This window comes from Lepidochelys olivacea (genome assembly GCF_965140295.1).
Source record: "Lepidochelys olivacea isolate rLepOli2 genome assembly, chromosome: 20".
NCBI classification, from domain to species: domain Eukaryota; kingdom Metazoa; phylum Chordata; order Testudines; family Cheloniidae; genus Lepidochelys; species Lepidochelys olivacea.
In genome coordinates this window covers 4,995,608-5,009,839 of record NC_140430.1, presented here as the reverse complement: position 1 = coordinate 5,009,839, position 14,232 = coordinate 4,995,608, and the positions used below count along the sequence as shown (strand labels likewise).

General features: G+C 50.8%; 1 protein-coding gene across 4 annotated transcripts in view; it reads left to right on the top strand.

The window, feature by feature from the left end:
- Positions 1-12,787, top strand: part of COL2A1 (collagen type II alpha 1 chain) — a 66,037-nt gene extending 53,250 nt beyond the window's left edge. For all 4 annotated transcript variants that reach the window (XM_084610471.1, XM_084610470.1, XM_084610472.1 and 1 more), the window contains 11 exons: positions 359-466; positions 906-959; positions 1,571-1,678; positions 3,671-3,724; positions 4,144-4,251; positions 4,882-4,935; positions 5,529-5,636; positions 6,338-6,626; positions 7,244-7,431; positions 8,639-8,881; positions 12,158-12,787. In XM_084610471.1, coding sequence (XP_084466597.1) covers positions 359-466; positions 906-959; positions 1,571-1,678; positions 3,671-3,724; positions 4,144-4,251; positions 4,882-4,935; positions 5,529-5,636; positions 6,338-6,626; positions 7,244-7,431; positions 8,639-8,881; positions 12,158-12,304 — 1,461 coding nt within the window. In that variant the 3' untranslated portion in view covers positions 12,305-12,787. The remainder of the gene's footprint in view (positions 1-358; positions 467-905; positions 960-1,570; positions 1,679-3,670; positions 3,725-4,143; positions 4,252-4,881; positions 4,936-5,528; positions 5,637-6,337; positions 6,627-7,243; positions 7,432-8,638; positions 8,882-12,157) is intronic.
- Positions 12,788-14,232: the final 1,445 nt, after the last annotated feature.

Sequence of the window (14,232 nt, the reverse complement as noted above, 5' to 3'; positions counted from 1 at the left end):
ATACGCAGTGGCCAACACAAGTGAGAGACTCCATTGGAAGGACAATGCCGGCCATTAGCTTACGTGGCCTATTTCATAAGTGGCCAGCCTGAGGTAAAACCATTCTGCTCCACCAGGAGAGCCTCGCTGCAACTTTCAGGCAGGAAGGATGCTCAGGCCTGATCCAAAGTCAGTGGAAAGTCTCCTGTTGAGTTGGGTCAGAAGGTCGTGGGGTCAGGTTTGGGCTTTAGGATGGAAGGTATCTTGTGACCCTGACGGGGGGGCTAATTGTCAGGAAAGTGACGGTGCAGAAGCAGCCCGTGTGCTGCACGGGGATCAGCTCACTTGGATTGTTTCTGTTCTTGACCCTCTGCTTTAGGGTGAGCCTGGCAAACAAGGAGCCCCTGGAGGTGCCGGCGACCGTGGGCCACCTGGTCCTGTGGGCCCCCCAGGTCTGACTGGTCCCTCTGGTGAACCTGGGCGCGAGGTAAGCAACAAAACCGGCTAGGCGTGTGAACGGTCTGGAAACGAAGGGAGACGCGTTTCCACAGCCAGATTCTAAGAGCCACAAGGCTGGGTGTGAATCAGCCATCAGTTGCACTTCTCAGCCTTCGGCCTCATCCCGTTCCCATGGTGACGGCTGGATAGTATGGGGATCCCCCTTCCCTGGGTGTAACCCAGATCCCCCTTCCCCAGGGGAGGGCCAGGAACATGGCCTCACTCGTTCTGGCTGCCCTGGGACGGCCCAGTTCCTAGTTCTCCCGTTCTAGAACTCACAGGAGCCTTGCACGGGAAGTTCTATTTCACCAGCTGCCTGTGCGGCCAGCTCCGTTGCCCAGGTCTGCACACATCCTACCCACTTCTCCGGGCAGAACTCCCTGGGTGGCCTCCAAGGAATCACCTTCTCCTCCTCTTCTCGTTCGCAGGGCACCCCCGGGTCTGATGGCCCCCCTGGCAGAGATGGCGCAGCTGGAGTGAAGGTGAGCTTGGCAAAAGGAGTTTCTATCCCAGGGTGCCTTTGAGCACCCTGCACCCATCTCTGCTCTCCAGCAGCAGGGTCCCAGGGCTTGGGGGTCTCATGGGGTGCCATACCAACAGCTCCCATGAAGCTCCTGCGCTCGGTGAAACAGCGGAGATTGGTTCATTCCCTTCTCGTGTGACCGCAGGCATTGGGCTCATGATGCCCTGTAGGGTCAGGCCTGCACTGGATGCCATGTTCTGGGCAGCAGCGGCTGCCAGGAGCTGGGCCAGGTGAAGCCTCTGCCTAGCACACCGGCTTGCTCCTGTGTTTGCATAGAAGTGAATTTGTGCTTTGCCGGTGGCTGAATGAGCCCCCATCAGGCTGCTTCGCGCAGAGCTGGACAGCGGTGGGGGGCTTCTTGCCCCACAAAGGCGGTTGCTGGCCTATCCAAACCTTCCCATGGTCCTTGGCCACACATCTGCCCCAGAAGAACAAAGGTCAGAGGTGACCTGTGGAACCAGGGAGGTGAGGGAACGGTGATGTCGCTAGGTGACATCATGGCCTCCTGGGGCACAGCGAGGAGAGCACGTTGCCATTAACATTAACAGCTGTGTCTTTGTCTCCTGGCAGGGTGATCGTGGTGAGACTGGTGCTGTCGGTTCTCCAGGTGCTCCTGGCCCTCCTGGCTCCCCAGGTCCGGTTGGTCCAACTGGCAAACAGGGAGACAGAGGAGAATCTGTAAGTGTCCCTTAGTGCCCAGCAGCTCATCAAGGGGTCAATGGTCTCACAAGAGGAATGTAAGAGTACCAGACAGAGTACTGAAAAGGCTCTGGGTATTTGAGAATACCGCCCAGAGTACTGTAAGAGCTCTGAGTATTCATGAGTACTGTTTAGAGTGCAGTCAGGGCTATGAGTACTCAAGAGTACCATCCAGAGTTCAGTAAGGGATTTGAGTATTCAAGAGTACCATCGAGAGTACAATAAATGCCCTGAGCACTCAAGACTACCACCTAGAGTACAGTGCGGGCTCTGAGTACTTGTGAGTACCATCCAGAGTACAGTAAGGGATTTGAGTACTTGAGAGTACCATACAGAGTACAGAAGGGATCTGAGTATTCATGAGTGCCATTGAGAGTACAGTAAAAGCCCTGAGTATCGAGAGTACCATCCAAAGTACAGAAGGGGTCTGAGTATTCAAGAGTACCATCTAGAGTATAGAAAGGGATCTGAGTATTCAGGAGTACCATAGAGAGGAAATACTTTAAGTGTATTTGAGAGGACCGTTTAGAGGCAGTGTGATCATTCAGCGTCAGTGCCCTGATTTAAGAGTATTTCAAGGTATCATTCAGAGTCAACTGACTATTGATTTTGCTTGTACAAGAGCAGTGGGGATTTTCTCCAGAGCAGAGACCAGTAGATTGAAATCGACGTGCATCACTGAGTCCGTGGAACCCAGGGCTTTGCTGTTAGGATGAAGCATGGAGAACAGATGAGCTGATGTTACCTCCCACGGGGGTTGGTTTCAGCCCCAGAGACTTGGCCATCCTATATGGCTTCCTCTATTCCACTTGCTGTCTGACTATTGCAGCAAATGGCTTGGCTGGCTGGGCTGGCTGGGCTGTTGGGGGGTGGAACAACCTGCCTCAGGAGAAGCATCTGCCCAGAAAACGGGTTTCCAATTCCCAATTGCAAGCAGTCACATCCGAAGGCAGGTTCCAGAGTGATGCTGGTGCAATCAGGGAACAGAATCAGTACCAGGCAGTCGGTGCATCCAGTGGCAAGTTTGGAGGCCTCCTTGAGAGCTGCTGTCAAACCAGCTGCAGAAGCAAGAATTGTTTGCCAAATTTCAGATACCAAATAAATGAGAGAAAATCACCATCACCCCATGCAGAAAAGGATCGATATCAGCCAGCTGGTCAGAGGGTTGCAGCCCTGGCTGAGCTGATCAAAGCCACTTGCCCAACTCCCATTATTTTCCATGGGAATTAATGGGGTGCGCAGATGTCCTGGAAAGCTTTGAAGTTCTCACCCAAAAGGGCTAATGTGATCCTTGGATGCGTAACCTGGGGAATCTCAAGTAGGAATAGGAAAGTTATATCACCTCTGGTTTTGGCACTGGTGTGATCGATGCTGGAATCCTGTGTCCTGTTCTGGTGTCCACAGTTCAGGAAGGATGTTGATAAATTGGGGAGGGTGCAGAGAAGAGCCACGAGAATGATTAAAGGATTAAAAAAACCTGCCTTATAGTGACAGCAACAAGGAACTCAATCTGCTTAGCTTAACAAAGAGAAGGTTAAGGGGTGACTTGATCACAGGCTAGAAGTACCTTCCTGGGGAACACATATTTAACACTGGGCTCTTCAGTCAGGCAGAGAAAGGTCTAACACGATCCAGCGGCTGAAAGCTGAAGCTAGACAAATCCAAACTGGAAATACGATGCACCTTTTTAACAGTGAGGGTAATTAACCATGGGAACAAGTTACCAAGGCTCATGATGGATTCTCCGTTGCTGGCAATTTGAAATCCAGATTGGGCATTTTTCTACAAGGCCTGCTCTGGGAATTATTTGGGAATAAGTCAGACTAATAAATCAGACTAAATGACCACAGTTGACCCTTCCAGTCTTGGAAACTAGGAGTCAACAACAACCCTTCAAATGTTACAAAGGGTATGGATGACTCGTTCATAGGGTCATTATGATGTCTATAACCCACCTCTGTCTTTTTCCAGGGTGCTCAAGGCCCCATGGGTCCCTCCGGACCCGCAGGCGCACGTGGCATGCCGGTAAGTCATCCTCATGAGGAATACGCTGCCTGGTCCCCCGAGCGGCAGAGCACCCACTGTTTCCACTGATGTCTGTTGCAGCTGCTCAGCGCCTCTGGAAATCTGGCTGATATATGTCTGTGAGAGGGAATTTTCCCTTTTGTTCTGTATACTTTTCTCCTGCTGCGTGATTCTGGAGAGTCAGATGCAAGGGGTTTCCAGCTGGAACTCCTGTGGGATGCTCAGACCGGCACTGCATCCAGCTGCAGGGGATGCATTCTGGGCTGCGCCATGCCCTGCAGTGTGTGGCATGTCCGTGCCTTGTGCCCAGCACCCTGCACTATGGCATGTGTCATGCCTGGCCCTCTGGGATGGACCACGCCCTGGCCTTTGACCTTTCCTGCCCCAGGCTGAAAGCTCTTCTCTTTCACCCCTCTCAGGGTCCTCAAGGTCCTCGTGGTGACAAGGGCGAAGCTGGAGAGGCTGGTGAGAGAGGTCTGAAGGGTCACCGAGGATTCACTGGTCTGCAGGGTCTTCCTGGACCTCCCGTAAGTTTCAGCATCAGAGCCTCATCTTTGGCCTGAGCTCACGGCGCAGGACTCGGGACAGAACATGCCGTGCCAGGGCTGATGCAGGGGCACTGGGCTGTGTCCCTGCCTTGGCCCCATGAGCATAATCCTGCTCCTACCATGGCCCCAGCCATCTGTGTGTCTTGGAAGGTTCGGCAGCCTGTCTCACTGAAGGCCTGTCAAGAGCTGAGACATCCCACCACCTCCAACGCCAGAGCCCTTCCACCCCAACTGCTCCCTTTGGAGTCAAACAAATCAGCCCCCCCCCCATTTCCTCCATTCTCTGAGGGAAGTGGGTTGGGAGAGGGGAGCGCAGGGGGCTCTGGGCCACCCCACCATGTTGGTCTTGCTGTAGCATAAAGCTCCTAGCCTTGGGCCAGGCGAGAAGCTGACAGCCTCTCTTGGCATGGCTAAAGGGGGCCCTCCACTGGGCCAGGCCTCACCCGGCTTTGGGCTGCTCATGCCTCAGAGACACCAAACCTAGCCCTTGGGTAAGGGCTGCTCTTGCCCACCCAGAATCCGCTGCCTGGCCAAGGTTCTGCACCCCCCAGAGGGAAGCTGTCCAGATGCTGAAATATGACTATGTGGTTCTGTTTCCACCCTCTTCAGGGTACATCTGGAGATCAAGGTGCTACTGGTCCATCTGGTCCTTCTGGTCCCAGGGTAAGTCCAGTTCCCGGAGCGTGGGAGGGTAGCAGGGGACCAAGGAACAGCACAGTGCAGGTTCAAGTGAAATGGCCTAGTCAGTTGCTTAGCCAAGCTGAGCAAAGTGCAGAAAATAATCAACAGCATTACGGGCAAAAAGGACATTGGGTTTTAGTCTTCTTTCCAGCTTCAAGGAGGAGAAATTCAAGGGAGATTTTAGTAACCTGGATAAAGAACTCTGTACTTCCAATGTAAGGTCATGAGCTGTGTACACACACACCCGTGCCCTCTGCTGGATGGAATGAGAAGTGCTGCTCTGTGTGTCACTGCCCCTACAGTGCTAACAGCGGGTGGAGATTCTCCTTATCATTTGCACTAAGGTCAGTCTCCAGTAGCCATTAGCAGCAAAGGAAGATGTAGTCGGGTTCTCAGTGGCCATGGCACGTAACAGAGGGATGGATGGGGAAGTCCAAGGTGCCCCATTCATTGCATGATGAATTAGCCTGGCTGCCTCATTAGTGCACAGAGCCCTTTGAGCTTGCAGGTGTCTTTTTACATCATGATTCTTTCACGGCCTGGCTCTCAATTCCCCCCTTGTGAATCTTTTCTAGGGTCCCCCAGGCCCTGTTGGTCCCTCTGGCAAAGATGGTTCAAATGGCATGCCCGGTCCGATTGGTCCTCCAGGTCCTCGTGGTCGTAGTGGCGAAACCGGACCTGCTGTAAGTACTGTGCCCCTAGCAGAGCTGCCGGCCTTTCAACCTGGGCCTTAAGGACTCGAACTCTACCGGCGAATGGGGCAGCTCATAGCCCCATACCCGACCAAAGGCTTGGCCTTTCCTGTGAAGTGCAGCTGCAGGACACTTACATGCTTTGAAGTCATTTGTACTGTGTCTCCATCACCCTAAACCACCCTGAGTGGTTCCATCACCCTGACCTGCGCCATCATCTTCATCTCCCGCAAGTAGCTCCATCTCCCCAATCCACCCTGAGCAGCTCCATCATCCTGATCTGCCCCAAGTGACTCTGTCACCCCCAGTTCTATCACCCCAATTCCCACCGAGCGGCTGTATTTCCGACTGCTTCCCTCATCCTAACTGGCTCTGTCACTCCAGTCTGCACCCAGCAACACTGTTCCCCCACCATCTCTCTCCCTCAGGGGCTCCATTACCTTGACCCGCCCCTGGTGGGTCCACCCCCACAGTGACTCCCTCACCCCAGTGTAACCTCAGCAGCTGGCTGTCATTGCCAGTTCAATCTCCTAGCGGAGAAGCAGCCAGAAGACTGGTAAATCCATTCATCAGCTCGACGGGGCCTTGTCTTCCCCTTTGCTGAGCCCAATGGGGGGACATGGGGACAGCAACAGGATGGAGATTGGCTCTGAGTTCTAAACAAGGATTGTCTCTTTCCCCTCCCATTGCAGGGTCCCCCTGGAAACCCTGGACCCCCTGGACCTCCTGGCCCCCCAGGCCCCGGCATTGACATGTCGGCCTTCGCCGGTTTGGGCCAGGTTGAGAAAGGCCCTGACCCTATGCGCTACATGCGAGCTGACCAGGCCTCTAGCGACCTGCGCCAGCATGATGTTGAGGTCGACGCCACTCTGAAATCCCTCAACAACCAGATCGAAAGCATCCGCAGCCCCGAGGGCTCCAAGAAGAACCCAGCCCGGACCTGCCGTGACCTTAAACTCTGCCACCCTGAGTGGAAGAGCGGTGAGTGCCAGGCACAGAGCCGGGTGCTGAGCGTGGTGATTTGCAGCACCAGGGCTGCAGAGACCACAGAGCCAGGAGGGAACCAAGGCGTTTCAGCTTCTGAATCCCTCCCTGCCCGCCTCCTCTGAAATACTGACCCTTCAGGCATTGTATGGGCGGGGGGCTGTGCAAACCTCCCCACCTGCCGCTCTGCCAATGCGCCTCACTGCTGATCTGCTATTCCAGCCCTCGGCTTCCCACGCACACAGCCCTGCCGATGCCCCTCAGTCCCAACCCACACGCCCCCTTGCTCTTCCATTGGAGGTCTCCCCCATAAGTCTCTCTCACAATGCACATCGCAATGCACCTGCATTGCCCACCTGCTATTCCAGCCCTGCGCTCTCCACACGCACACAATGCTGATGCACCTCACTCCTTACCTATAGCATCCCTGCTATTCCAGCCCTGGGCTCCCCTCCAACGCACATCTCTGTGGATGCACCTCATTCCTGACCTGCACTATCCTCTGCCATTACAGCCCTCCACCTCTCTCCTGAGTTTCAAAACCAAACCAAAAAAACCCCATGAGTCCTAGTTTTACCAAGACACCAACCTCCCATGTGTTTCTGCCATTGCAGGTGACTACTGGATCGACCCTAACCAGGGCTGTACCTTGGATGCCATTAAGGTTTTCTGTAACATGGAGACTGGCGAGACATGCGTCTATCCCAACCCCGCCAGCATTCCCAAGAAGAACTGGTGGACCAGCAAGACCAAGGAGAAGAAGCATATCTGGTTTGGAGAGACCATCAATGGTGGATTCCATGTAAGTGCCCGTGGTTAATGTTTCAAACTAGCTGGAGTTGGCCTCACTTGGGGGAGGAGTTGAGTTTAGGGGTGGGATGAGAGATCTATGGTCTATTCGAAGGGAGAGCCCTTTTCTTTACCTCTATATCCAGCTTCACATTTTTCCAAAGTGAGCATTGATTTTAGGGGGCTCCACTTGAAACCCCTCCAAAGGGGCCTGATTCTCAAGAAAGGCTGAGCAACCGCCCTCTGAAAATCAGTCTTCTTTAAGATGTCTCAAGTTGGGCACCCCACAAAATCCCCCCAGAATTACTAGTCATGGTTGAAAATACGGGCTCAAGACTAGAGCTGGCTGACATGTCACATGAACCGGAATGGAAATGTTCATCAAAATTTCAAATCTCTCCCGCCCCCCCCACCACAAAAACCTGGAAAAAATTGGATAATATGTTCCTGAAAAGTCAGTACGTCTCTCAAACACTGATGTAAACAGACATACTGACCCTGGGAAAGAAGGGGGAGTGTCGAAGTGGAGTGAAATCTGCAAAGGAAATAAGAATTCTTAGAATCTCTTCTCAATCTCTAGCATGCCAGTTAGTAGCAAAACATGAAGGGCCAGATTAATAAAGGTATTTCAGAAGGAGCTAGGCACCTAAATCTCTTTGACAATCTGGTGTTCTGTATCCAAAAGAGGTAACAGGGCATCTCAGCTATTGGGAAATACGATTGTTTTTGTGGGGAATTTTTTTATAGAAACTTTCTACTCGAGTGTTGCTTTTCCCTGGCTTCTTCTGAGAACTATCAAGCCTCATATATTATAGTGAACTGTGCCCTACTCAAGTACACTTTCCCAGCTCATTGGTAACAAGAGCACCTTGACTTTTCTACACTTAGGTTTTACTCTTGTTTAGCACAAAGGCCTTTAGATCTGGGGTGCCTTTGAAATTTAGAATATGTTAACAGTGGGATGAGGATGACGATTCTGCAGTTCATGCCAACTTTCTGAATTTCCTCTTGATTTTTTTTAACCATGTGGGGTTTTCACAGGAGCCCAGAGAAGTTAGATACCCAAGTACACTTGGAAGGCAATGGGAAATGAGGTTGTCTTAGACACGTCTTAGAAGACAGGTCTAAGATTGTCTTCCACAATTGCCTCTACCTTCCTAGCTGACGTTCTAGGCCCATTGCTACCCAGACTCACTAACCATCTCGATCTCTCCTTCCAGTTTAGCTATGGAGATGACAACCTGGCCCCTAACACTGCCAACATCCAGATGACCTTCCTGCGCCTCCTGTCCACTGAAGGCTCCCAGAACATCACCTATCACTGCAAGAACAGCATTGCCTACATGGACGAGGCTTCCGGCAACCTGAAGAAAGCCATCCTGATACAGGGATCCAATGACGTCGAGATCAGAGCTGAGGGCAACAGCAGATTCACATACAGTGCCTTGGCGGATGGCTGCTCGGTAAGCTGATGGAAGTTACCGTTGCTTAGGGTTTATATAGCAGGGCATCTGTAAAGTTCTCTATAGACATCAGCTAATTCAGGGGTGGCCAACGTGAGCCTGAGAAGGAGCCAGAATTTACCAATATGCATTGCCAAAGAGCCACAGTAACATGTGAAGTATGGGCTGGATGAATGCACTATAAGGTGGGTAGAAAGCTGGCTAGATTGTCGGGCTCAACGGGTAGTGATCAATGGCTCCATGTCTAGTTGGCAGCCGGTATCAAGTGGAGTGCCCCAAGGGTCGGTCCTGGGGCCGGTTTTGTTCAATATCTTCATAAATGATCTGGAGGATGGTGTGGATTGCACTCTCAGCAAATTTGTGGATGATACTAAACTGGGAGGAGTGGTAGATACGCTGGAGGGGAGGGATAGGATACAGAAGGACCTAGACAAATTGGAGGATTGGGCCAAAAGAAATCTGATGAGGTTCAATAAGGATAAGTGCAGGGTCCTGCACTTAGGACGGAAGAACCCAATGCACAGCTACAGACTAGGGACCGAATAGCTAGGCAGCAGTTCTGCGGAAAAGGACCTAGGGGTGACAGTGGACGAGAAGCTGGATATGAGTCAGCAGTGTGCCCTTGTTGCCAAGAAGGCCAATGGCATTTTGGGATGTATAAGTAGGGGCATTGGCAGCAGATCGAGGGACGTGATCGTTCCCCTCTATTCGACATTGGTGAGGCCTCATCTGGAGTACTGTGTCCAGTTTTGGGCCCCACACTACAAGAAGGATGTGGATAAATTGGAGAGAGTCCAGCGAAGGGCAACAAAAATGATTAGGGGTCTGGAACACATGAGTTATGAGGAGAGGCTGAGGGAGCTGAGATTGTTTAGCCTGCAGAAGAGAAGAATGAGGGGGGATTTGATAGCTGCTTTCAACTACCTGAAAGGGGGTTCCAAAGAGGATGGCTCTAGACGGTTCTCAATGGTAGCAGATGAGAGAACGAGGAGTAATGGTCTCAAGTTGCAGTGGGGGAGGTTTAGATTGGATATTAGGAAAAACTTTTTCACTAAGAGGGTGGTGAAACACTGGAATGCGTTACCTAGGGAGATGGTAGAATCTCCTTCCTTAGAGGTTTTTAAGGTCAGGCTTGACAAAGCCCTGGCTGGGATGATTTAACTGGGAATTGGTCCTGCTTTGGGCAGGGGGTTGGACTAGATGACCCTCTGGGGTCCCTTCCAACCCTGATATTCTATGATTCTATGTCAGCAGCCCCCCATCAGCTCCCCAACCCCGCTCCCAGCACCTCCTGCCCACTGGCAGCCCTGCCGATCAGCGCCTCCCCATCCCTCCCCACACCTCCTGATCAGCTGTTTCCTGGCGTGCAGGAGGCTTGGAAGGGCGGGGAGGAGCGAGGGCACGGCAGGCTCAGAGGAGGGGGCGGGAAGGGCTGTAGTGGGGGCAGGGCCAGGGGTTGAGCAGTGAGCACCCCCCCGGCACATTAGAAAGTTGGAACCTGTAGCTCCAGCCCCGGAGCCTAGACAAGGAGCCGCAGGTTAACTTGTGAAGAGCCGCATGTGGCTGCGGAGCCCCAGGTTGGGCCCCCCCTGAGCTAATTAATCCTCACAATGAGCTAGGGCTGGTCGGTCAGTTGGTGCCATTATCCCCATTTCATGGGGAAACTGAGGCACGTGGGAGTTTGGTTTTTTTTAGGGTGGGGGGGGGTCAAAATTTTCAAAAGCAGTGATTGTGTGCGCCTCAGTTTCAGGGAGATGGCCTTCCTCATGGCACCTATTGCCCCTCTTGGAGATTGGGGCCCCACCGTGCTAAGCATTGCACAGACAAGTAGTAAGGGTAATAGGCCTGGTCTACACTTAAAACGCATACCGGCATTGGTCGGGGTGTGAAAAAACACTCCCTAATGCCATAGCTACGCCCACAGAGAGGGCTTCGGGCAGCACAGCTAAGATTGTGCAGGGAGGTGGTGTCCCTACGCCGGCAGAACTCTTCCTCCTCTCAGCGTAAACTGGTCTACAGCAGGAGGCTCCGCCAGTATCACCTCTAGAGTGTCAATTGCCATGGTCAGAGGAGGAGTCATTCGCTTCCACAGTGAATTAAGACCAAACAAATTAATTCTGAAGCCAAGCGTCCACACGGATATTTAATGCAGTTTAACTAACCCACTTGAAACGTTTATTCGTGAGTGGCAAGCCCTGCGCATCTCGCACTAGCCCAGTGCCATGCTGCGGTCTGGTCTACACTTCAAATGTAGGTCGACATAGCTCTCGCACACGGAGTGTGAAAAATCCACACTCCTGCGTGCCGTAGGTATGCTGACCTAGCCCCTGGGGTAGATGCAGCTGGCTAATCAGAATAATGCTTCCACTGACCTACCTACTGGCACCTGCGGAGGTGCTGTTCCCGTAGTGAGTATAAAACCTCTTTTTAATGGTGACAGGAATTAACCACAGAAACAACTTACCAAGGGTGGTCGTGGATTCTCCATCACTGACAATTGTTAAATCAACATTGGCTGTTTTACTAGAAGATCAGCTCTAGGAATGATGTTGGGGGAAGTTCTGTGGCCTGTGTTGTTATACAGGAGGTCTGATCAGATCATCACAATCATAGGCGCCGACTCCATGGATGCTGCAGGGCTGGAGCACCCACAGGGAAAAATTAGCGGGTGCTCTGCACCCACCGGCAGCCAAGCTCCCCCGCCCCTGCTGCGCCTCCTCCCCGCATCCTGAGCGTGCCGCATCCCCGCTCTTCCCCCTCCCTCCCAGCGCTTCCCGCCCACCGTCTAACAGCTGTTTGGCGGCGCTTAGGACTTTCCGGGAGGGAGGGGGAGGAGCGGGGACGTGGCACACTCAGGGGAGGAGGTGGTGTAGAAGTGGGGCAGGGGTGGGGACTTGGGGGAAGGGGGTGGAATAGGGGCAGGGAGGGGGCTGGGAAAAGGCAGGGTGGGGCGGGGACTTTGGGGAAGGGGGTAGAATTGGGGCAGAGCGAGGACGGTGCAGGGGTGGGACTTTGGGAAGCGGGGGGGTCGAGCACCTGCGGGGCAGAGGGGAAGTCAGTGCCTATGATCACAATGGTCCCTTCTGGCCATGGAATCTGTGAATCTACATGATGGGGTTATGCTGGCGTAGAGATAGTCCCCATAGCATAGACGTCCCCTGGGAACATGGCTGTGAAATTCTAACCAGGCCAGACTGGGAATCTGTTCTTCAGAGAGGCCAGTTTTGATGGTGTTTGCAGCATCTAGTAATCCCTGGTCTCGTTCTCTCTCCCCAGAAACACACTGGCAAATGGGGCAAGACAGTCATTGAATACCGATCACAGAAGACCTCGCGCCTGCCCATTATCGATATTGCCCCTATGGACATTGGTGGGGCCGATCAGGAGTTTGGCGTTGACGTTGGGCCAGTCTGCTTTTTGTAAAAAGGAAAAAAAAAACACAACATTTTTTAAAAAAATCCAGTCCAATTCCATTAAAAAGAACCAAAACAAACCAACCCCCCCACCCCAAGGACCTGAGTACTTTCCAATCACTTGTATGACTTCTGCACTGAATGGGTGAGTCAATCCCCCAATTGCCATACATCCACACGCTTACATTTTGGACTATTGTCTATTTCTAAAGCCATCACTGGGCAGACCGTGGAATAAAATCACAGTGTTATTTATTTATTGTCTTCCTGTAAGACCTCTTGTTGGGTCAGATGGAGGTGGGAATCTAACTGGCAGGTGTGAAGGCCCCTCCTTACAAAATGGATGTCCCAAGCACAGGTATAACCGACCCTTCTCCCCCCAGTGTGTATCATCAGCAGGAGTACTGTGTATAATACAATGGTGCTATTATTGTAAAACAAGTCTGTATTTTTTAACATCAACTGATATAAAAAAAACCTTTGTTGGAAAGTACAGGTTGATCTGAGGTTTTATTTTTTGTCTCTCTCCGTAGGAAGTTCCAGCATTCTAACGCTTTCCCTTCATCCCTTTCTCGGTTTGTTAACTTTTTTTTTTTTTTTCCAAACCAAGATAAAGGAAGGTTCAGGGTCCAGTCTCAAACTTCCCTGGTTTTAAGCTACCTCATACAAAAAAAAAATAAAAATAAAAAAAAATTAAAAAGGAAAAAAAAATCTTGAAACTGATCACAGGAGCAGACAACACAGAAGCTGTGAGATTTCTGTACGGGAAATCACTAATTCTACAAGGTAACGGTGCTGATCAAGGGACTTCTGGGCACATGCTCCCTCTCGTCTGTGGCAGATTTAGTGGGAATATTTAAAGAAAGGCGGGGGAACCCAGTAATGGCCCAGGGAGGCCAAGAGCAGCTCTCAAGGTTGATCTGACATGTTGTGTTACATCTTCCCTACGTCTTACACATTTGGTATTGCCGTGGCTGTCAGGTGAAGGGGATATACATGAAAACACTTGCCGTAATAAGGACTTGGGTGCTAGCTAGTTAAAGTTTCTTCTAACAATTATTTCCAAAACTAAGCATGTGGATTGACCCCCAAAACTGCTTGCTAATTCTAACCTACCCCCTCTTGCCTTGCTTTCAAATGACCCTTTGGTGACATGAAGACTGGAACAAACAAACCAAGGAATATGTACTACTTTATATATGTAAAATAGACTTTTTAAAAAAAAATATATTTTACAATACCAATTTGAAGCGTGGTAGAGAGTTCACACACACTGCTTGTGAAACAACTCTGTTCCCCTGTCTTTCTCAGCCCATCTCCCCACTCCACTCCCTTCCCTTATTTGTCCACACTAAAGATAGAATGCTTTTCCTATTAAAAAAAAAATAAAATAAAGACACCATTGTTGAATTTGTTTTTATTTGTATTAATTGCTGCCCGATGATGTAATCTTTGTTAAATAATGTTTTATCTTATCTGGGATCTTTCATGACAAACCAAAACACCACAAATAAAAAATTTTAATTAAAAATATTTAACTAAAATGGCTCCTGGACTCCAGTGATTACATGAGACTCAGTTTTCATTTTTTTTTAAAACTGCATAGAACTCACAGTTGTAGAGAAGACCTTGAAATGAAACCAAAAGTCTCAAACATCAGAAGGCAAATAAAAAACCTCCAAATTTATTTACTGGTAATTATTTTTAAGTCCCCTGATTTTCTGAGCCCAGACTCATGATTCTCGAACATTTGGGGTTAGTGCTACTGCACGGCTGTCAATAGAGCTATTCCTGGGTCAAGTTAAATACATGACTACAGCCTTGCAGGATCACAGCCTTAATTTGTTGTCACAAGAAATTAATTAAAAACGGCCAGCTTGATTTAAAAAAAATACATATTTTAAAGAGACACTTTAAAATGCCAAATGCTTCTAATGT